The following is a 26,164-nucleotide window of genomic DNA, read 5'->3' as shown; positions in this document are numbered from 1 at the left end:
ACACCGGGGTATCAATGGCTATGAACGAGAAAATGAAAACATTTTAAAACATAAAACGAGAATTAAATAGAACAAAATACAGAAATTGAATCCAAATATCGATTTTTTTTTCTTGTTTAGTGAAATCAAAAACGAAAAACGAAAACACTTTTGATTTTCATTTTGGTTTTTGAAAAATCAAAAACGAAAAATGAAAACACTTTTGTTTTCCGTTTTGGTTTTTGAGAAATCAAAAAATGAAAAACAAAAACCCTTTTGTTTTTCATTTTGGTTTTTGAGAAATGAAAAACGAAAAATGAAAACACTTTCGTTTTTCGTTTTTTGTTTTTGATATCTCAAAACGAAAAACGAATGGACGCAAATATACACGGACCGTTATTGTCTTCTATTCGGTAATTTCCGTATATAGTGACCTTAAAAATAAGACTTCTCGTTAGAACTTCGGCCACCGCACAGTGCAAGTTCGAAGGAAAACCCGTAATGAAAAAATGTAAACATGCGTGTACTGGAAGGTAAATAGTAATACTTGATTCTTAAAGAACAAGTTAAATACACCATATCATTTAAAACTGTTATGGAAAGTTAAATTAACAAATGTGAACGCACAGAAAAAAAATAACCTCTCCGTATCAATTCACTTATATCTCATGTGCTCCGTGATTCCGTGTTGATACATTGTAGTTATCAATGTCACAATTCTGTTAACTTCGGCAACATAATCGAAAGTTATTTAGCTTGCGATCAACAATCACTGAATGAAATATTATTTGTCAACAATACGTTTTAGATTGATAATAAATATAAAAAATAAAAACGTGCATAATGGACTTAGTTTAGTATATGCATGCATTGGTTCAATAATTTCCTTAACATTATAATTACAAGAATCTGGTTTTATATGACTTTAATAAGCAGTTATACATATAAGGACGCATCAAAAAGTGTTACATTATGATACTAAACAACATATGTATAAGTACGTAAGGTTGCAAAATGTCAGGTTGATTTGGGTACAAAACCACTCCCCTTGATAACTGTGTAATTTAAATAATTTACCTGAGTGTAATAAATTCCCCCCTATTTTTCTACCTTAATGATTTTATGTTTTAAAAGAATGTAATTAATAAGTTTTTTGATAATTATTATGCAAATATTAAAATTGAATATAATTTGCAAAATTAATGCAAAACTCATACATAATAAATCCAAATTTATTTGACAGGTGTCTGTTACCCAACTGAACAAATCCAACAATCTAAAACATGATAGTACATCGACTGAAATCTGTATACGAACAAGCCTTCTCTACTCATGTTGGTTATATTAAATAAATGAAATATGGTTAATGTACTTAACATTTGTCTTAACAACACTGAAATATTTACAAAGTCATGCATCTTCAATTTTATTACAATATAAAAATAATGAGATGTGGTATGATGGCCAATGAGACACCAACCCGCCGAAATTCAAATGAAGTAGATGTAAGCAATTATAAACAACCGTACGTCCTTCAAAAATGAGAAAAAAAACATAATGATCATTAAGTATAATCAATTTGAAATGTGTTTTAATACTTGTTTAAATGTATGTTTTCGACCGTTGTAGCACACTACCCGATGGATACCCGCAGTAAAAATATGTTTTCTTTGTTTGTTTGTTTTACATACACAAACATTGATGGTTAATGTGATAAAGAGAAAAAAGTAAGCATTTACAAATGATCATATCTTTAAAAAAACACGTAACACATTGGAACCTTACGAAATATACCAAATAAATGAGAAATAATTCGTATAAAACATCAAAAGATAGTTTCTATACAGTACAAACCTTCGTTAGTTTTTAACATCGAAGTGATCATAATTGTCAGATTCTGATTTACAGATATGAATCGTTGAATGGTCATAAGTGACATCTGAATCAATTATGATCGGAACATGGTCATACACTTTCACGGTGTTATCTTCCCGATTCTTTACATTTCTTAAATGGTCGTAGTCTGCGTTATCTGTGTAAGGGTCCATTTCACCTGGGTTTGATATTGGTTTTGCCAGGCAATAGTCATCAGATCTCATTTCGTCTGTTAAGGAATTTGAATTTTGTTGATAGCCGATTTGATTTGTTTTGTTATTTTTTATTTGAACATCATTGTATCCTGGATTTGCAATACAATTATTTGTTTTCTCAGTATGATTGGATGCATCGAAAACGGCAGAAACAATCCTTGAATATTCATTTTCAACTTCTGCTGCTTTTTCTCTACGTAAATTAGTATCTGATAGCGGCTTTGCAAACGAGTATGGACCTAATGTTACATCTGTTTCATGATACTGACAGTATGAATTCCTTTCATGTGCACAAACATTATTCTTAAGTACATCTCCTTTGCTGCGTTTTTCATTAATTTTCGGCGTTTTAGACATTAATCTGAAATAATGAAATGATAAATTCACATTGCAACGATATAATACAGACCTTTAACATTTGATTAATAGTCCATGTTTGTTATCTGTGCATAAGTGTTTCTCCTTTCAAGTTTTGTATACAGATTAGACCGTTGGTTTTCCCGTTTAAATGGTTGTACACTAGTCATTTTTGGGGCCCTTTATAGCTTGCTGTTCGGTGTGAGCCAAGGCTCCGTGTTGAAAACCGTACTTGACCTATAATGGTTTACTTTTAAAAATTGTGACTTGGATGGAGAGTTGTCTCACTGGCACTCATACCACATCTTCTTATTTATTGAATATTTTACATTTGTTTATTGGTGGCATTTCATAATGCTCATATATCACCATAAAAGACATAGCGGAGTGATGTGTTGTTTTCATATGTAACCATGGTAGGCACTCTGGTAACATTGACATATCTTTTTTTTTCTAAGTGAACCATGATTATACTGATTGATTGATTGATTGATGTTTAACGCAACTTTCAGCACTATTGTGCATTTTCATGCGGTAAGTTTCAATTGGCAGATGAAGCCGGAGTGTCCGGAGAAAACCACCGACTTTCGGTTGGAAACCTAACAATTCTTGTCAATTATGATTTGAGTCGAGCGCACTTGTAACGTTTTGGATTCGAATTTACAACCACAGTGTTGACAGCATTCGACTACTAAGACCACTAGACTAGGCCCGACGATCCCCGATGCATATAGGCCATTAAAATTAATGCAATTGCAAATTATTTTCTAGCAAACAATTTATTGTATTTGTTTGGTCATACACAATATTTATTAGATTTTTTTTACGTTCCCTTCAAATACAAAATACAAAAACATACAAAAAAAAACCAAACAAACAGCAAGACATTGTAGCAATTATAAGTGAACTAGATAAATTCATCATGGGTTATAATTGTGTTCGCCAAACTATTAATTAACAAATGATACATACCTTCTCCTATAAATAATCACAATTACAACTACTGCAACTACTATCACAAAAGTAGACGTTAAGGTTCCAGCAATTATACCTACATTAAAATATATTTCTTATAAGCATAGCAGTACAATAAAATGTAAAAAAAACTCGTAATTGATTTTTTTTTCCAAAAGGGAATTGTGGTACTTTTAGATGACGCAAATAGGAATTTGAGTCTGTGTATCTTTAAAAGAGATACTAGTTTCTTATGATTAGATAAACTATAATCCCCTAGTGTTGATCCTTGTAGTTGCATTGCAATAATACAACAATGACAGTAATTTTACCCCCCCCCAAAAAAAAGTGAGAATAGAGAATACATAGTATCCTATCTTTTTTTGGTTTGTAAGTGAGACGTATTATTTTTCTTGGTGAACCAATCATAGATATAAAACGCAAATACTCTGCCTAAGCAGGTTAAACTGTTAAAAACTAAATTGGTCAATGAGCAATGATGTTACATCTATTCTAAAGGCTCAAATGTTGCTAGTCAACTATACAAATTTTGTTTTGCATACAGAAAAGACCCCAAACAGACCTCTTTTAAGCTTGTTATTTGAACCAGAGATTAAGATAATTTTGATCTTCCTTCACTCTACTGTATTCCATAACTTTAAGCTACTAAATGAGGAGTTATGCATGGCAAGTCACTTCGAAAACATAAACAAAAACTCCATCCATAATTGCTTGAGAGGAAATCCTGAAAATCATATGCTTGAAGAACGCTTATTTGAAATCTTAACAACTTAACTGGATACCAATAATACAATAGCGTTCTTATGTTTGTTCGTCTTCAAAATGTTCCCGAAATTTTTTTACACCTACTAGCTTTCACTTTGTCCCCAATTAAGACGGGTATCTATAGTACCTGTGAATCTATCTGCCCTAAGGACAGTGTGACAAATCTGTGCAAACAAATACACTCCAAAGATCTATTAGATATCTTGCACGCTAACTTGCTCTTCACGTGCAATTGTAAAAAAATACATATGATTTTTCACCATAAACACCAATGTTCTGAATGTGAAACTATATATAAAAGAGTTTTGTTCTAAACATAAGAATGACCTACTTATGATACATATACATTGTTTTAGGAAAGAACAAGTCATAATTTGCAAAAAACACACTTTAGTCCAAACAAACAAATTAAGGTTTTATGGACGCCATTATCTTGCGATTGACTGTTATGGAATATTTGGAACCACAGACATTGTTTCAGTTGTCGTATTTACTGATTCGATCTCTTTTCTTCATCATCAAGTCAGCGGTGTGATTTGTCCTCGAATCAAGATATGCAAATGGCAACAATATAAAAATAGGGAGATGTGGTATGATTGCCAATGAGACAACTATCCACTAAAGTTCAAAGTCAAATGCGGTTATTATAAGCAACCGTACGGCCTTCAACAATGAGAGAAAATCCACACCATATAGTCGGCTGTAAAGTCTGATACAGGAATTGCTTCCTCTTTTGAAGCACATGCCTTAATCCTTGGTATTTGGTGCAGTTCGTGTTCAATCTTCAGTTTTGTTTTCAGTAATTTGTTGTTTTTGCCATTGTGTTGTCTGTTTTATTGGAAAAAAAATAATGAAAAGAAAACTTTTCGAACTCTGCGTTTTTTTAACGGTATTCTCCTCAATTGAAATCATACTTATATGAGTTTCGTTTTATATACGTATATCGTTAATGTTCAACTAGACATGTTTCGGTCCTTCTGGGTATGCTCTTTAAACTAATGAAGTCGTTATGCAAAACTGTGAACAAAGCCTTTGTCGAAAGTGGTATTTACCATTTCTTGACAATGAAACAACTCTCAAGAAAAAATGAATAAGATGCAATATAAGGAATGTCAGTTTGCCTTCGTTATGATTAACAGTTTATATGTATGACATATTTACCATTTATACCATTTGTCTGTTTGTCTTTTTATTTTTTAGCCATGGCGTTGTCAGTTTATTTTCGATCTATGAGTTTGACTGTCCCTCTGGTATCTTTCGCCCCTCTTTTATACGACACTACTTAACAATCATGTTGTCATATTTAATAATATGGTCTTTTGGTATATCTCGGTTTAATTTGTTTTATGCAGTGCTTAAAAATCCCTTTTCCTTAATATATTTTTAAAAATCCCAATGTAAATTGGACTTTCATAGAAATGATTTAAGCCATTACTTTTTTGCTTGATAAAACGTATCAATGCTTATGTTTGTTTCAGAAATGAAATATACTAGTGATGTGTGATTCAGCTTCTGACGATAACTTTGTTCATATAACTTTTAGATTTAAAAGTTTTTGTACCTCCTCATGCAAAGTAGGCCGTACATAGATTTAGCTACATGTACATTTATCATTTAGGGTCCCTGTCGGTATTATAACCCTTAAGATTTCCATGTATCATGTGCTTTCCAATGTTTTGGTTTGGGCGCTCCATGTGATATAAATCCAGCAAAAATGCTTTGGACGCACGTAATTATGAAATGCTATTTTTATTTCATATCTGCCTCCTTGGCTTTATAGACCTATTGTTAAAGACTCAAATGACACTCATGTTGTTAAATTACGTCGTTTCGTATTTACACACGATCATTTATTACCTTACTGTTCATGACTTTTTTTTTATAAGACGCACGTGCATGAGAACCTATATTTATTTAGACGGCATAATTTTTTTCATTAGCAGGTTAATGACTCTGAGCTTGCTCTCAGGGAATTTGAGAACTATCCAATACCATGAACAAAGTTATTTTGTGTTTGTGTAACCCAGTCTACTACTTTTTTTAAGTTTTGTGTTTTTCCTGGTGGTTTTAATTTGTTTCTTTGTTTATGCTTATGTTTTAATACTAATCGGCACTTGAATAGTCGTTTCATCTTTAATTTTATAGATTGTGTCCTATTCCAGATTATTTCATTTTGACTAAGTTGAGATTCGCATGGCGAATGATGCATGCATAGCAGAAAACGCTTTCATTGTCGACGCATCCGGTTTCGCTCTTTTAGGAGTTCAGGCGATTCCCTCAGATTGTGTTTGTATCCTTGATTTGGCTTCTTAGCCGATTTATCAAATTTGGTTAGAACTATCCAAACCTGTTTTATGTTAAAACTGTCCAAACTTTTTCTGGGGTATAACTGTCCAGAACTGTTTTTAGACTAAAACTGTCAGAAACTATTCCAAAGGTGTCAGAAAACATTTTCTGAAACAAAACTACTAGTAAATCAAAGTCTGATATCTTTCTGATAAACAATGTGCCCGATGTCATCCTAGTTTAAGAAGTCACTGTTTTACCTTGATAGGTTCAATGGTTATTAAGACATGTAAAACTCCAAAACTAAGTCGCATTTTGAGACCAATAATAAGCGAGAAGAAGAAAGACAGATTTTTTAGTACAAAAATAGGATATATTAGTCTGTGCAAACCTATTTCATAGTAGAAGCAAACCCTCTTGATAGCATACGACTATGATTAAATAATCAAGTAATGCACTAGTCCGTATTGTAACTGTATCTTTTATTTCAATTTTAATGATATTGTTGCGATCCATATCATCTCCTAAAAACTAATGATTCAACGAGATGATATTCTAAAGCGGAACAATTGCTCTTCGAGAATGAATCTCCCGTATGATGTATACTGACATACTTCACGCATACAACATAATACGTAAGAGACAATTTCCAAAGAAAGACATGCTTATATTTTTTTTTCTATTTCTTCGCGCGACATCTAGCCAATCATTCATCTCAAAACCGTGCTAGGAACCGTCTTGACCTAGTAGTAAAGTGTGAGTTTTTGCTCAATGATGAAGGCCTGATTGTGACTTAATAATGAAGAACATCAATATAAATGTTGTTGCTCTGATTATTTAAATTCTATCATCGACGTATAGGGATTTTCTGTCATGAATGTATACACCACACCATTAAAAAAAAAAAAAACACACACATCCAAACAAACTAGATCAGTACTTTGAGTATTTTTTCTTGTTTGAGATGTATAAATACCCTGCCACGTCTGGTCAGTGTTTTTATAAGATGTCTATCTGCTTTGTATAAATCTGATGAATTAAGCCCTGTCCAACCCATTTTTATAGTTTGTTCTGATGTTGTGCTGTAACACGACTGTCCAAGGTTAGGGGAGGGTTGAGCGCTCACAAACATGTTTAACCCCGCCACATTTTTTATGTGCCTGTCCGAAGTCAGGAGCCTGTAGGTTAGTGGTTGTCGTTGGTTTATGTCTGTCATATTTGTTTGTCGTAAATTGTTTAGTTATAAATTAGACCGCCAGTTTTCTCGATTAAATTGTTTTATATCAAACCACATCTCCTTATTTATATCAACAGAGAAGATCGTCAAAATATACATTATTTGTAATAAAAATTATATTAAGGATATACAAACCTTTATGGATATGTTACTTTCTTTTAATTATTCATATTATTTCTTAATATTGACATTTTACCTGAGCTCTGGTTGTCTGTTTCTCCTATGCCAGAGTCTGCAAGTAAAATACACGAAATTATAACAAAAAGATGAGCAAATCGAGGGACCAATCATAAATCACAAGTCGTGAGGAAATACTACTACGCCATTGAAAACAAGAACATAATCGATGAGACCAACACAAATTACCAAAACACAATTGAAAGCCAAAGATTGAGCAAACAATCCTCATCAAAGGCGGCACTGAACCCAAACACTCCGAATGACAAAGCAGTCTCTGCTTCATCTGTCGTGCTGTTCAAGGACAACTAAAGAACAAATTGTGATATGTTACATTTGGTGATGTAAAACCAAAGAAAACAAAACGAGCTAATGGATGAGAAGGTGAACATTTTCACATTTTTATTCTATGACGTAAGACAAATGATGATGAGGTCCAGAAAACATTGAAAATTAAACTTCAGCTTTACAATAAATCACACTTTGTTCAATATCTATCATGTAAGCAACAACCCATCATTACTCAACATTCGATCCATGAGCACTCAGTATCGATATAAAAGTCAATTATTCCATTTTTCTGTTATATCTTACGCCATGCGAATTTCTAAATGATGTCACCGAATATTTAAGTTTTAAAAAAGTGCAATATTGATTGATATATATATATATATATTTGTTTTGCATGCACACGTATAAAAATTGCGGTTTTTATCCAATGCAATCATAGGTTTGAACGTTGTTTCCAATTTAGACTTGTATATATATATATATATATATATAAGAACGAATAATCTTTCTTGAAAAATGTCTTTTATAATCCAACATTGCTTCTACATTTGATTGTGTCGATTATAATATCTATCATTGCGATTTAAGTCTTCTGTAAACAGATGTTTGTACTATAATGGCAGCAAATTTGTGGATAATATATTATCTTAACTTGCTGTCTGATTACAGAAATGAAAAGGTCTGCGGACGATGGACAACAAACGATTACAATATAAATGTATCATTTATTAAAGACTACTGCAATGTACTTGTCTTACCTTTCGAACGACAAACAGGTGTTGTAGTAGAATTATAGATTAGATCCTTTTGAAAATCCATGGGAATGTCTGTATAAATTATAGAATAAAACATATAAAAAGTCTGTAAATCTTTGAATAATACACACAAGTTAAAATATTAATTGAGTTTGTCATTGAAAACTTCACACGTAATACATTGAAACATTAAGTTACGAAGAAAGGTGAAAACCCGTTTCAGATGAATTATTCTTTCTCATTTCTGCATGCTTTTGGAATTTTTAGACAATTAAAAAGTCACACTTAATCATTAAACATGTCGTTATTAAACAATTGTTGCAGAAGGTATGCTGATTCAGTTTCAGGATTATTTAAAAAAATTTACTTATTATAGTATTAGATAATTGAGTTATTTCTTTTGCTGAATCAACAACGAGAAATGTCCAAGCCAAACTCTACGTAGGTTGAAAACGTGTGTAAACTAAACGTTTGTGCCAGGTACGAAATGACTTTACATAACTGGTTTGAGCTGTAAAACTGAAAAACGTTCATAATCGAAACACAATATTAGTCCCCAAGAAGATCGGTTAAGAAACTATAAATGCATAGATTAATTTATAAGTATTGCAAGTCAATTGCAAATTTGACAGACAAAAGTAAACCAGAATAGAAAGAAATGCATGTCTGTCAAATGACACATACAGAAAATATAAATATTCAGTTTAATTATATTCTTAAATACTGAATGACAGCCATACTTGACATGTATTGGTGTGTGTTATATCCTTTCAGTATGTTTACCTTGAGTACATTTGTAATGAAGTTTATCGCTGCAATTTTTGGTTCTCACCAATCCACCATTCATTGATAAAGATTTGCAATGTAAAATGTACTTCGCAATGTTGTTGAAGTTTTGAAGGACTACAAAACAAATAGAAGTAGTTTATCAAGACGCATGGATCAATAAATCGCTCATTAAAAGTTTGTATCGATATATTGTGATAATAACCTAACCAGTTGCAGAGTAAAATGTACAGTTCGAAATTTGTCGCCAAATTTAGTTTTTATATAACTAATGTAAGTACGCCGAGCTGTGTTCAATATATGGTTAATAGGTCATTGTTGACTACAAAGATGAAAACGGAAAATTAACAAATATATTGTAATACAGCATCCTTTAAATATGGCCAGAACTTTACCATTGGCTAAACATGCAAAAATATAATTCACAGGGAATTCAGTCCACTAGAAGTAGTACTGACGCAGTGGTAGTGAATACTGGACATTTAGAGTAGAGTAGAGTATATATTACTTTCAAGACGTATTTATGGAGTATCATTTTTGTATTGGTGTATTCAATGTCAAAGAGGGAAATACGATCAGAATTTAAGAACTGACTTTTTGTTAAGTAATACCCTTGAGTATTATAATAGTCAACCAGTAGTGGTGAACACATCACCTATTGAAAAAAAATGCATATTGAAAATTGAAGATTATCATAATAATTTATAGTGACTTCGTCAAATTTCTTTAATTATATTTTGTTTTATTTTTTTGCTTTAAAATTAATACATGATACAATATTTCTGCACAGTAATATAGAATTCTATATATAGCTATAGCCAGAAGGCCTTTCATCATAACTTTTGTACTTGTTCTTGCAAATCATATTTAAACATTCATGTTTTGCGAGTAAGTGACATGATTTCATCATAGAATCTTGAACGCGTCAGTGCTCTGTTTCTCATGATCTTTTACCTGTTTTATCTAAATTGTCCATGTCCAGTCTCTGTCTGTAAACACCAACCCAAATGCATATTCCTGGTCGAAAGGATTTTGATACATCACAGAGTTTAACTGGATTCCCAGAATGAAGTAGTGGATAAGTGAAATGTTCTTCCTCACAAGTAATGCGATATTTGGAGAACTGTAGATAATCATCATTTACAGCTCTTTGCCCATCCCCTAAATATTTTAAGGAAGAATGACATGTAGAAATATTTGCCTGTAGTAAGGAGATCTATTAAATGTGGTCAAATTTATAATTTAAAAAATCATGGTAATTCTATTTACATTTCGAGTGTACAATTGTCTTCGTAATAGAATAAAACATGAGGAGGAAAACGAAACAAATTAAAAGCGCAACATGATTCATTGGTAGACTGCAAACTAAAGTAAAACATCACAAGTTGTTTAGATAAAAGAGAAGGTCCGGTAAGGGCTAATTTTGGCCTAAAGTTTGAAGTACATCTGATGAAAGATTTTTGACATTTAAAAACAAATTGAGTGTTCTACTTCAGCATGTTCAGTCGATTCAATTAGTTTATGTAAAATATTTGGACTGATTTTGTCATTAAACACGCTCAAATTCAAGCTTAAATATAAAAAAAAAATCTATCAAATATGCCATAAAACATAACTTTTCAGATGGTTTTTGTTTAAAATATAAATGACCGTATTCGTGTTTAGTCTTAACCTTTATATTTGTTATTTTTAATCATCAAATACAACATATATTCAAATACTGAGATTGAACACAAGTGCTGCTACTTCCATTTTTGACAAAAACCTGATAGTACCTGATGCATGTGCATTGTATTGTCAAAAAACGGTCGATATTAATGTAACAAAAGTATTCTACTTTCCAAATATTGTAAATGTTAAACAAATTTGTAAAAATGCTTTATTTTGGGACCAAAAAGGGGTCTTACCGGGCCTACTCCATCCAGACCTATCTACAGTAGTCCCTTCAATGATGTTTGGACACTTTACCATCGATAAAATAAGATATATCAAGTTCTCTTTTAGAACATTCAATAACTTTTATGGGGATGTAGTCCCCAATAACAGTAAGAAAATGACGTCATATATAAAATTCCTAATAAAACGACCAACATCGGATACGTTTCCATTATTCAGTTACCAGAAATTCAGCTGGGAATTTTTTAACATAAAGGTTTGTTTATATAAATCTGCTGTTAATGGGATATTGTAAAATATTCTAAATGTTTGCTGACTTCGTCCCCTTTCACAGGTAACACCTGCCTCGTATTATTTATCTATACACAACAGGTTGTACTGTACATACTGAAAGATACAAGTTTTGGATAATCTGAATACAACATATCGGAAAAGTACTGAAGTTATTGTCAGCCAAAAAAAAATATTATAAGAAGTAGATAAATAAAACAAAATTGAAAATCTTACACACTCAACAAGACAACATTTTCTGTCACACATTTTACATAGCATTTCGACATACAATAGCCGTTCAGACTGAAAATGACTGTATAAAGAAACAAATAAGTAAGGACGGACAGATACTAACCCAACACAGAAAACTAAATAATAAATAGCACATATCAAACATGTCAAATATGTCTGATGGTTGTCATAAAATAGTAGCACATGTCGAAAAATTAAAATGTGTATACAAATTATACGTGCTATAGTTCTTCAGTGGCGGTCATTGAGCGGATAATTGTAAACAGTTATCTTTTATATAACGTTCGCTAAAAAATTTTTATATTAACTTAGTACTTTATGTCATTACACAGCTGCTAGTGCTAAGTAAAATGAAATGATTAACTGCATCATAGACCTAAACACATTTGGTCAGCAATAAGTGAAAATATCCGATTTTATATTTAAGTCACCGTGACATACAGATTTGAAGTAAATTTGTGTTCTTCAATTACAATTCTGAATGAAGATTGTTACTGAATTTGAAGTTCTTTTTTTTTAATTTGCTTTTCACGTATCGGTATTGGATATGTTTTAAAGCGAACCATATCATCCACCAACCATTTTAAGAGTTATATAGGCATTCTTAAATCAAGTGTTTTAGATAAAACCTTCTCCATAAGATTGTAAGCATTTGTCATCGCGTTTGTTGCTAAACTTTTCATATCGTTAATGACTGTAGCAGCCGTGCTTGATGACAGATATTCTTAAAGAGTTAGGAAATGTTTAATCAAACAAAAGTTGAGTTGGAACTGTTCCTTTATTTAACTTTCATATCTTTAGGAACGATTGTAGCTCAATCTGAAAATTACAGAAATTTGACTTTGCTCCGTTAAAAGTGATTGTCTCTCGCGAGAAATCATTAAGTACGCGTTAAGAGTTTAGATTATCTTGTATGCACATTTTCAATCAATCAATTATTCCAAGTGACATGTTGACATTCTAATTTCAAATTATTATCAAGAAACTATGATAGACACACTAATATCAATATTTAACCGTTATATTGAATACATGATTTAAAGACTCACATGCACGTTTTATATTGGTCGTCAAGATGTTCAACTAAACACCTTTCTAAATTTCTTATCGCCATTCTGTCTATGGGTGAAGATGGCCTTCATAAATGTTGTGATGAAGTATATTAAAACGGCAGTGTCAACCAGATACGGATTCTTTAAAATTCAAAGAATATTCTGCTAAATCTTCAATCAAATCTTTACTATATTGCATTAATATCAAAACTTTAGATTTTTCTACTTTCTTCACTACTATTCTTCATGCTCAATTGAAAAAAAAAAACGAATACGTCGCATCATTTAATAGAGCTTTTTGTACTAAATGGTGTTCGTAGATACACATTTCTTATTTAAAGTCATGAACAATCTTACCTCGTGAAGAACCGCACTGATTTCAAAAAGAAAAAAACACCGATGATGATTACATCAAATTTAAACATTTTGATCGACAACATACTTGTTTAGTTTGTTGGATTGATATATCAACACACAGTTGGTATTTTAATTGCTACTAATTGTGTACCCTTACGTGTGTTCGACTTGTTTTCGTACTTATATCAAGGAATATTCTCACCATACCTTCTCAAAGACAAAAGAAAAAGAAAAAACGTCTTGCAAAGTTCATTAATTTCACCATTAGATATATGGATGATGTGCAGTGAGTGCTTGCATCTCATATTCACAAGTAAACTTGAGATGAAGGATGTTACCGAAACTGGCAGCTCTGCTTCAGAACTTGATCTTTTCATCAATATTGACACAAATGTATGACTTTGAACTAAATTGTCTTATGTCGCTTACACATCTGAGTTTGAGCATTCATTGTTTCTTTCATTATGTAATATACTCACGACAATAAGGTAAGCAATATGCTGAACATCTGTTCTTATTAAATGTTGGATCTGCACCTTCAGAGTTGCATTCATACGAGAGGCAGTCATGGTGATATCCCCCTACACTAATTTGTCCATGAAAAACTAGAGATTTGAAAAAAATACATATATCAGGTTGTTATTTAAATAATCGTTTAAATGAATATGCATACATAATTTCCAACCTGTTTTTAAAAGATTCAAAATGAAAAGGTAGGAAGAAGAAAGTAACATCTGAAATTTCGGTATATTCCAAAGTATAATACACGCAAATACATTGTGTTGAATGCCTTCAAATAGCGGAAAGACGACGATCTTTACAACAAATGTACAATGCGTTTATGTTACATGTTTTGTTTTCAACGATGTTTATCTGTTACTGTGACAGTAATTGTATATCAGACATTGTATTGCAATAATGTAAACATGTTTTAGTGGTTTATACAATGAAGAAAGTATATTTTATATATGTATGGGTCAAGTTAACCTTTGACACGTCGACTAATTATTCCAATAGAAAATTATATCCGACGTTTACTGATACGCCTTTGTGTGGTATAATTTGAAGAGTTTTCCTTTAATATCTATCGCCTCTCCTTTTAAAATGATTAATCATACACTGACAGACTAGTTTAAATAAATACATATCAAGGCGGTTTGAGACGACGGACATTTAAGAAATTTATGAAATTCAATTTGCATCAGTAGTAAGTGTTATGATATTTTAACTTTTTTGGTTTTACTACTGTGGTTGTTGTGCGATTAAGTTACAGGCTACGAATAGAAACAAATTGAATAGGAAACGAAAAAATTGATGCCTTTTTGATATTCCTAGACTCATCCAAAAGTAAATGTTACGGTTTGAATGGTCATTTTTGCGCAAAAAATCTACGTATAAACACATTTCAATTACAAACTTTCTTACAATTCAAATTGCATGGCTAAATTAAATAGTATTTAATTGACGACAGTATCTTAAATTCAATATATCTTTAGAAAAGCTATTCAAAAAATTCAAATATAAAAAAAGTATTCAACGAGAGACCGAACAACACAATCATTCATAAATTGGCGTAGTGCATGAGTTGATAAACCGTGTTGTTCGGTCACGATCATATATTTTATAATACTTTTGGATATTTTAAGTATCGAATTACTTATTCGTTTTATTACATTTACAATGGACTACTAAACGGAAATAATTTAGAAAATGGAAGGCACAGTTACTATATCTTTTTTTAAGCATTCGCAATTGTTTTGATGAAACGCCGTCGACATCGTCTTGGCAACACCCATTGTTTTACAACGTCAGAGGAGTAAGCTTATCAGAATAATTTTACCTGTGAATTATCGGTTTTTACTTCACTGAGAAATCATAGTAATAATTTGTGTTATTTGTGTTGGAGAAGTTTAAGTGTCTTTGTTCTTCAACATATCTAAGCTTTCGTTAAGATTCGGTAGAAAAGACAAGCTCTAAAAACAAACCTTTGTATACAACAGCATATAAATCACAATCTCTTTGGTGTTTACATTCTTGACATAAATTTGCCTTGTCACTCTCTTGCTTCATTGCTTCATGTTCATCAAAACACACACATCTCTCATTCTGAAATATATATAAATCACAGTACATTTGCAGTTTTATAACTATAGATCTCTTTATCCGACAAGATGTCGAACTTTCCCGGCAGTTGTCAGAGTGTAATTAACACCTGCTGTGGTATTGCCTATGCAATACCTGCTGGAAGGTCGTAAGTCAATCTGTTATTCCTTGAAAATATTTTAAGGAGTAAGTTCGGAAAGGGCCATATATGGCCCCGACTATTAAGTTCAATGTTTCAAATTAAAACATGTTTTGAGTTGATTAAAAGACATGTGAGAAATATTGATAGAACTATTTTTGTCAAAGTTTTATTTCAAAACGGTAATATTTACATCCAAAATAGGTCAAAAATAGAGATTTTTGCAAAATTTGATTTAATCGGTCGGATTTCAACCCAATTTAGGCCTAGGGAACATAAAACGCAGGCGTCGAGAAACTAAATATTCAAGTTAGACATATTAAATATCATAACAAACATTTTTGTAAAAGATCTTTTTTGTCGACGTATGTACTCTATGTTTCCTGTCCTAACATCAATAGAAATTTCCCGTTTTCATTGATTTGTTCGTGGAAAATAAACATTAGTGCTATTGATGACATCATGAAAAGACTGCAAGTATGTACATTTTCAACAAAAAGACATATTGCCTATTTAGTCATTGTATTAGCTATGATTCATTGTAATATTGGTCAATAAATTTTAGCTAAAAAAAGGGCCATTTTAGGGCCTTATCGAACCTTCTCATTTCACTATAGAGATATTTTAGTATCCATAGTGGATAGATACATGTAAAGTAATGCATTGTCTTTAATGAAGAAAATTAAAATAATTTGATTAAAATCGCCATTCATTCTAATTCATATGTCTGTCGGAAATTGAAAAATACATAAAAAGCAAATATAACATGGTATGCTGATTATTAATAATATTTTCAAACAGTATAAACGACGCACGTTTGTGTTTAAGTTTCTTTATTTCTTTCCCCTTCATTTTCAAACTTTTGTTTTTTTAATTAACAGTTAAACTATGAGTTTAAATGTCCCTTTGTTATCTTTTGTCTCTCTTCTACGGTTATACGCTAGATATTGTAATATACAGTAATGTTTGGAAGAAGAACAAAACATAACGGTCAGTAAACAAGGACAATGATACATATTTTATGTTATTTGTATCTACACAATCAAGAATTGATAAAATAAGTCTCACTATACAAATCCCTAGACAAGTAAATACATTGTTCGTCTTTTGTCGTTTAAAAAGATATAATATTCTGATATGTTATATGCATCGATTAAACATAGCCCGCGAAGATGATCTGTCATAATACATATATTGTATGTCCAACAGATAGCCGTTCGATTAAACCTGACAGGAATTTATTGGAATCAAACTTTAATCTTTATATCTCAATATTTGTAAAACCGTGAACATGTTTTTATATGTTCTGTTACATAATTTTAAGATTTATTTATTTAACAAATTTGTTGTCAACCATGTACAAAATATTCATATCGATTTTTCTCACAGTTAGGATTTATATATTGTAACGCGTGATTACACATCGACATCATGATGTTATCTGACATTTGGAGAACGTGTTCAGTTGCAGAAATTCATGAATGAAATGCTTAATGCCACCATATATTCACAAACATGCAAGGCTAGAAAACATCTATGAGTGGTTTATTTATAGAAACGTGAAATTTGGCAATACGAATACCCGATTCGTGTCTTTCCGTGATCAACTGAACATATGAAAGCAACCTTATTTTGTATTTTATAAATTGTAAAAATATTGAAATAGATAAAACTAGCCCGATATCTCCCCTTATCATGCTAGTAAGAAAGTTTAACATGTTTAAAGATAACAAAATTATTGTTTAATTATCCTTATTAGGATATTTAAAATTAAACTTTGATATACATTTTGTAGGAAAGAAAAAAAATATACTAATTAACTAACAAGGGTTTGTTATATAACATGACAGTAGAAACTGTAAAGATAGAAAGACAAAAAAAGACTTCATTAGAAGCTATTGAAAAAAAACGTTGATAAATAACATAAACCTGTAAAAGGACAACAAAAGTATGAAAATTATTTTTGAATAAATAAATCAAATATTCTTTATTTCAAGTTCGATTGGATAGATGCAGTCAGGAATCTACTTCGTCAAAATTATCTACCCATTACGTCACCTTATGTTTTCAAACGTAGAAATGGAAGCCACAGTAGTTGCGCTGCCAATTTAGCTTTTGAAAACCGGTAAATTTATTCACATAGTATCATTATGATTCTTATATGGCAGTTGTATTTTAAAACACAAATGTATCTACTAGCTATCAAGCATTATTTAATGTACTTTTATGCCTTTAGTAAACTTTAAGTTATTGTCTTGTCGGTTGTCAGGGGGAATTTTTGAAAGTTCAAACACATTGAAAATTTTTGTTTGCAATATTTCGTGGAAGGGCAGACTAAAAAAGAGTTTGAAGACTAATTATCCTAGATAACACACACAAAAATTGAATTTTTGTGGAGTTATGCACAAAAAAGATCCACAGATAAAGTCTGTTGTCAAGTATATCTAGTAAAAATTTGATATTCAAACACACCTACTCTGTTGATGTTGTTATGACTTATTAGAAAGGTATGTCACTCATTTTGTTAGTACTGTGAGTTTTTAAAGTTTACAAATATCTCGAAGCTCAATACATATTTTAAAAGTCAAACACGTATATGAGATGCCTAAAATCCTAAACTATGCACCTACATTAAAATTTTAACATGTTTAAAGCCCATTAAAATAGAAGTAAACAATTCAAATATACCAACTTGGCTTTCTTTACCTTCTCTAATAAAGAGTTCCATTTCTTTTGTTTAATTTCAACTGGGTATCAGCCTTGATGCGTTCAACATAGTCACACACTTTGAATTATTTAGAGTGAGAAAAACCTTTTGTTTAGCGGAATGTACAGTTAAAGGATAATGTTAGCTTCTTTTCATTCCTTTGTAGAAGCTCCAGTATGAGGTTTGCTAAATATGAATACATCCACACAGTTGGTACCCACGAAAATGCCGATTGTTGGTTGTAAAACACGTCTTCCAAACGTAACGAATATTTTGTAAATCATAAAATCAAGCATATCGATGTCAGTTTTAGAAAAAAAAGTGTTTGAATAAGAGTATTTTTACAAAGTACGATATATCCCTCCTTAAGGCAAGATACCGTTATCTACAATGACTATTCTTTTTTTTTAAACCAAGTAAACAAAGCAGGACCAATTGTTTTCAATTTGTCTTCTATTTGAAATTGGGAATACTTGTGTAAGGGATAGAAACGGCAAATAGTTTAATACATTTGCAAGAGAAAAGAAATTTCGTTTGGATGTACTCTAACAGATATCTGGAAATGTGTAATGTACACATACATGTAGAGTACCACCCTGCAGTACATGGTAGGTCGTTTCACTAAAACTTCGATTTATACTAATAATATCGAAAGAGGTGTCGTGGAGCACTTGGATGTCCCAGAAATTTAATGTTTAATATAAGGACACTCCTGTACGTTGGATATCTAATACAGCGAAGAAAGATCTAGTTGTTCATCTTTGGTTGAAATTTCAAAGGAACATAGAACAGACTAATGAGTATTTAGAATGTTCTCCTTGGTAACTGTTCTACGGATCTATAGAGAAATTTAAGCTGATCCTTGCTAGGAGTTATAATCTATGACTGGTAATCTTACTTTTTGGTTAAAAGCAAAATATTGTCTTTTCATGCATTTAAGTTGACACAAGGCCGAATTTTTAGCAACCATCTCATCTCTTTCTAAGCTGTTACATGTAAGTGGTATACTATAACAACCTTCAATTAAAAGAAAAAGATTATAAACAAACACCAGACATATGGAAACGGCTTCTTCGCAGATGTGTTTCTTTGTAACACAACATTTTTTAGCAAACTGTGGCTGATTGGAACGTTTTTTTAATTACAACAGTTTCTTCAACACATTTCTTGATCAAATATAGAAAATAAAACTACAAATAATACAATAAACGATATCAATTTTACTGCATCATATAGGCATTTCGCCAAGTAATGTATATTCCGTTATGCTAGAATCACAATATAAGAAAAAAAAACCAAACGTTGAAGTTATGATCAACAAAACTATGACAAACAGTGATGCACGAAGGAGATATTTTCCTTAATTTTAAAATTTAATGTGACAAAAAGTTTGGCCTATTAAAATGTATTGTTAATATTTGTTTGTAGGACCGTTAATTCTGGGTATTATTATGGCAGCTAACCCAAGTAAACCTTCATTATTTTCTTTTATGAAATTTGTACAATATTTTTATATAAAAAATGTATGATAGTAGAATCATACATATTTACCCTTTATATAAAAATACTATAGACACAGATATATGTATAGCTAGATAGTTTTTATGAAAGAAAAAGGAGGGATTTTGTGTATTCATTCATGGCACAAAATCAACCTCAAGTGAATGAATTTTAGTCTGAAACCGTCATTGATCTGAACAGCTCTTTAAAGACTAAACAGTAAATTATTATTTCCATTTCAGCTTTTTGGTCTATATTTAGACTTGTCCACTGCGGTAAGATCAGTTCAGTCTATGTTCAGACTGTTCAATAGTTGTTATTTACCTGTACAGATCAACAACATACTGAATTGTATTAAAAGCTAATGAACATTACTGAATTGACTGCAAGCGAATGGTCTGTACAGTACTGAATTAAACGCAGTCAATTATAGTCAAATCTCGTTTCTACAGTCACCTGTCTCTTACGGTAACTTTTAAACCCTCCCAAACGTTTTCTCTATATAATTTAACTCTTTTCCGCAGTCACCTGTCTAACGCGGTCGGCGTTTACCTAATGTTTGGACGTAATCTTCATTTCAACTTTTAACAACGGTTATTTTCAAATTTTTAACTACCACAATATAATCATGACGAAAAATATATGTGTTCAGTATCGAGGTCAAAAGGAACATTCGAACCAGTTTGCAACTGAAATCGTGCAACAGAGGTTAATTTGTGAATTTCTCGTGTTCCGTTCTTTTCAGTTTTCATTGAAAACAGTATCATCGACTTATGTATCCACTATCTTTATTAACTATTTCGAATGTGTTCTTTCAAATTAAGAGCACCGGAATCCGCCATTTTTTATTTGTCAGCTCACACGAACGATTACTCTACCAATTGAAAACACTAAAACAATTTGCCCCTATCCCGGCCGCTTGCGATGTCGTAATCAGATTTTTGTTCTGAACCTCATTTAAAAGGTAGATGATGTTAAGATCAAAATAGCTAAAATTATTTTACTAGTAAATACATACTCTTGACAAAACATTATGCAAAGGACAAGGCTTTTTTAGGCAAAATTCTTTGTTTAATATAGACAATATATGCACTATAGGAAAAACAAACCAATCGTTTTCCTACTTAGTGATGACGTATATGTTTGCATTGTCCTGTAATTGGCCATGTTCAGACAAAACACATGCTAACTGTTACCCCCAAAACCTTAAATTACTACAGTTTACAAAATTGAATGAATGGTAACTGAGTAGTTGAAAATCGGTGTAATATAAAACAACCAAAAGCACTGGCAACAAGATATTTCACTTACCTCTTATTTCAATCCAAGGAAGTAAGGCTTCAAAACCGCCAACCCAAATACTGTCCACTCCAGTATGATTACTCAAGTACTTTTTGAGAACATTTACATTGCTTTCCAAAGAGTAGTTATACCCATAACAATCTAAAACCGCTTTTTTCCATGTGTTCCTTTTCGTTTGCAATCCAATTACTGGAATACATTTTAATATAAGAAAACAAGCATAAAATGTAAAAAAATAGGGACAATTACACCCTGTTGTCGAAGAAGGAATGACATCAACATGCAGCATATATAAGGACTTACAGAAAAAGATTTGATCACCAAATATTTTTAGACTAACAAACAATAACCCGACAAAAAGGTAATAACAATTACAAAAACATAAATTATTAGCAGCTTTTAATTACTTATAAACCTTACGGCATTCAGTACAAACGAGTAAAAAGCAACATATAGCATGTACATACGGCCATTCAAATATGAAACCAGTTATATTAAAAACAATCGAAGAAACGTTATGTATATAGGAACACAGGTCAACAATGATAGTGTTTGAATGAGTGAAATGTTTATTGGATTCTACTTCAACACTGTATATATTTAAATATGTAGTAAACAATTCCGTCATGACTCACCTTGTCCATATTTCCAGGAAAACAACAAACATGCAATCCACAGATAGGTGTGTTGTCGGATATTCATAATACGTCCTGTTTCATAAAGTGTCCTCTGTCATGCAAAAACTATCTGTTAGTTCCAACAAGTGAAGCAGTTTAGCTGGATTATGCCTGCGACTGTCAGAAGCGAGATGTTATACATTAAACAAGATGGTCAATTAAAAAGAGGACAAAACATTACAACGAAAGAGGGAACTTCAACTTTGAACTCCTTTGACTTAATATGGCAGAGAATTTTCGAAGTGGAATGCAAGAAATTGACTGTAAGGGTCAGTTATAAAGGCGAAGTGTACGTAATTGCACGACGCTAGCGGAATTTGGGCTCAAAAACGTGCGTCGTTAGTTACGCAATTTATCTCCCTTACTCCAAGAAAGGAAAAATAGGTACGCAACCGAAAAATTACTTCGTGTGGTTTATCATGAGTCCAAACAAATATGTCTGCGCTGTCTCAAAACTTCAAAGAAATGATCGGAATCACTCCAATCAGAAATCTGAATATTTTATTGTTAGCTTAATCTCTGTTACCGTTTCAGACTCATCACATAGGTTACATGTACTAAATAAAAATTGTGTTTATATTGTCAGAAAATGAAAATGCTTCAAACAAAAATTTTCACCCAATAAACAAACAAACCTGGGACAATTCTGCTTTTTGCTTGTACTATATTTGTTCAACTCCAACGGTAATGACCCCGCAAAATTTTTTTTTTTAAAAACCGTAGTTGTATATGAAATACATACATACAGTACTAGCAAAAAATTGTCGGTGAATGACATGATAATATGTGAGTGTGTGTGTTTATCAAGAAGGACGTTGGCATGTTCGTTTTTATATAGACATTAAGGTGAGTATTAAGTATATAAATGCAATTGAAAGTTTTAGCACATATTTCATATTTTTATAAAAAAGTATGAAGATACTAAGGTGGTAATCGAACAGTAATGCAACATATAAGTTACAAGTCGATGAACAAAGACGACAAAAAAGAACCATCAGAGTACGTCCTCAAAAAACAACATAGACAATTAAAATTGAGAACGAACAAGAACCTCAACCTGACATTTATCTTAGAATAAGTAAAAACTATGTTACTCAACTTCAGCACTGTATTCAAAATGCAAAAAAAAAAAATTCTATTCCATTCGCAATTTTTCGGAAAAGTTAGATCTAATTTTAGAATCATTGTTGAAACTGAAACTACACACTAACACGGTGGTGATAAAAAAAGAATATGACATTTCCTCTTTATCATTATAGGTAGGGAAAATTGTTTTAATGTGCTTTTGTGCATAATTCAGAAGTACATAAAGCGAATGAAAGTTTGAAGTAGATTCTTTTTGAGGATTATGAGTTTGAAGAAAAAATCTGACACTTGTTTGCTTCTAATCTGTTCTCAATTTAGAAACCAATTTTCTTTATTTCATAAACTCTACAATAATACTGTTAAATTTAACATATTATGCGCTATCGCCGATGTCAAAATACAACAAGCATTATAATTAATCCATCCGTTTTCATTATAGGAATAATTCATAAAGCACTACACTATATTAACTAGTATAACATTACACTACTATGAACAGTCTCCTTGCATTTACACTTAGTAAGTAGATCTTAAGGTAAGTCTATGTGTACCTCTCTTGAAGATGCATAAAATATGTGGCACGGGAAGTAAAACTATAATCGGTAGGTTCTATTTTGTTAAAGTTTTATTTGCGGGTTGCATGTGGAACAAATTTTGGTAATAAATAGTTTCATTTGTTACTGCAACTCAGTTCATTCAGCAAATATTGCATTGTGCTTTTCCATGCAGCTAAAGAAAAGAGCAAGCGACCGAGACAGGAAATTTGGTGAAAATAAATTGATGAGTTGTGTCACGTGCATGTGTGTGAACCAGTCAAAATGGGTTTAGATGTAAACTAGATTGCCAGCAATATCTCGAATTTGTAGCACCGGAAACGGTGAGGATTAAAAGATGCAGAACATGACTTTTGATTTTGTATATTGATTGAATATTATAACTAATTAAAACATGTAGGTTGGTTATTCCGTCAACGGGACAAAATAAAATCTCGATCAGTAACATCTAATATTTGATTCGTTAAAACAGCACAAAACAACCATTACAAAAACGGTATGGACAACTGTTTGATTTGGTAAAGATGAAATTATAATGATTGATATTGACGATTGGAAGCCGACAGTAACTTTCTTTCATACATTTATTATGCCGATTTGCCTTTTTTCGGCGGTAAAATTATCCATTAAAAAATTAGTTAGCTTATTTTCTAATTAATTGAACGTTATACGCTTTCAAATAAACATCAGTACTAAATAGCAGAACGGCTGATACACACTCGCACTTTTAATATGCCAAAGCACAGCAGTGTATTAGCGTTACTTATATATATATTGTATAGCGTAGAAGTTGTGCATGGCAACGTCAATGTAGATATCAATAACGTCGCCGAATTAATTTATTTTCCGCTGAAGATTAAACTTCCACAGGATATAGCTTGAAAACTAACCCGGTTGCTTGAACTTTCTTTAAATCAATCGTTCATTTTTGAAAAATATCTGTGGAATAGTAAAGTAAAATATCATGATCATGTAAAAAAATTCGTGCCAAATTTCATGCTTTTCCCCATATTGTCTATGCATTTTTGGCATATCATGTAGTTAATTTCAACAGCCCGTATCTCAAAAACGAAAACGATTAGCCCTTCTTTTTATTTTATTTCCTAGAGTATTTTTACAAGCAGAATCCATTTGTGAAATTTAGAAACATTCTGTGGAGTAGTTATTTACGTACACTTCGCCTTAAACACATTTTATAATGCCATTCCCATGGCCAATATAGACTTTCTATATCCATGTATTAAAATCCCAGCAGGTCCTGCATTTGGAGTCCATTTCCTCAACATATGCCAGTTTATACGACATTTGATGGCTGGTCTTTCCTATCCTGGTTTTGTTTATTGATCTACCGTTAATATCTTAAAAGAAGCTACACACAATGAACGAATGACTCTAAATGGAAGAAACAACCAAGATTTGCAATTGGTTTATGGAATGGGTGTGTCATATGTACTGTTGCTGACATACATGTTCTACTCGTCTTAGCAACGACCTCTTCGTCAATTGTGACATCAGCCTAAAAGACTCCTCTCCGTATCTTAACTTGAAATAAACAATATGATGCAAGCCAATAGAGGAGCACAAACTGCGTATCGTCCATAGTACGAGAGTTTACCTATGCTTTTGATGTACCAGATGCTCAATCTTTAAAGTCACATGAAACAATACCTATACATAACAATGTCGTTCTTACCTGTACATTTACATATTACTTCTTTTACTTCGTTACTTCTGTTGATAAAAAAAATTAAACTTCTTATTGCTAGTGAAAAGACTTTGTTTCAAAACAGCGAAAGTTCATAAATGGTCATTAAGCCTTATGGAATAATATAAAGGGACACATTAAATGAATGAATGAATTATAAAATTATAAAAATAAACCAGGATATAAAATCTTCCAAGCGAGAATAGGGTTAAACCTCATATAAGTGATTGAAATACTATCAGTTTTTATGTTTAAATCATTATAATAGATTTAACAGGATAGGACAAATATACGAAATGTATACACATTGTTAGAATCATGATGTATTTTGAAGGTTCATACCATGTTAAAGAAATTCGGAACTCTTTTCGCAGGCACGTATTTTCTATAATAAGCTTCGAGATAAATCATTTACTATGTTTACAATGTCAAATATTAAAGCAAACTGACAGAGATTAAAGAAAACAAATATATATCATATTGATCTATGCTTCGATAGAGATTATGATCTTATAGATTATATTTAAATTGGTCATATTAGTTTATTCAACATCGGTCATTTTAAACATCGTGTATTGGACAGGGTCAGCGGGCCTATGGGTATATTGATCTGCGATGTCATGAATATTAATTTTGACTGTTTTTAAATATCGAAAAATGGCATACAATGATAACATATTTCAAAATTAACAGAAAAGATCAGTATCATCATTATAGTCTCTGTTCATTCTTTTCTATTTAGTAAAGAGCAATTACGTTTTGATATTGAACGGTTTGTGTTGTTTGAATGTTACAGCGATACATACATATTGCAGAAAAAGACATTTCGTATCACATTAAAAAGAAACATCGGTTTGTATTAT

At 31.6% G+C, this 26,164-nt stretch overlaps 1 protein-coding gene across 1 annotated transcript; it reads right to left on the bottom strand.

Annotated features, from left to right (window-relative positions):
* Positions 1 to 2,148: 2,148 nt before the first annotated feature.
* Positions 2,149 to 25,327, bottom strand: LOC127732231 (uncharacterized). The gene is made up of 12 exons (XM_052241312.1): positions 25,290 to 25,327; positions 21,915 to 22,008; positions 21,289 to 21,468; positions 19,376 to 19,494; positions 15,514 to 15,634; positions 14,008 to 14,133; positions 10,653 to 10,859; positions 9,696 to 9,815; positions 8,916 to 8,984; positions 7,886 to 7,921; positions 3,399 to 3,477; positions 2,149 to 2,158 (listed from the first exon to the last, which is right to left on the bottom strand). The coding sequence occupies exons 2-12, from the start codon at positions 21,979 to 21,981 to the stop codon at positions 2,149 to 2,151; spliced, it is 1,134 nt and encodes a 377-aa protein (XP_052097272.1). The 5' UTR covers positions 21,982 to 22,008; positions 25,290 to 25,327.
* Positions 25,328 to 26,164: the final 837 nt, after the last annotated feature.

Source organism: Mytilus californianus, unplaced genomic scaffold, assembly GCF_021869535.1.
Source record: "Mytilus californianus isolate M0D057914Y unplaced genomic scaffold, xbMytCali1.0.p SCAF_22, whole genome shotgun sequence".
NCBI classification, from domain to species: domain Eukaryota; kingdom Metazoa; phylum Mollusca; class Bivalvia; order Mytilida; family Mytilidae; genus Mytilus; species Mytilus californianus.
The sequence above is the reverse complement of the archived record's forward strand: the minus strand, read 5'-3'. Positions and strand labels throughout refer to the sequence as shown.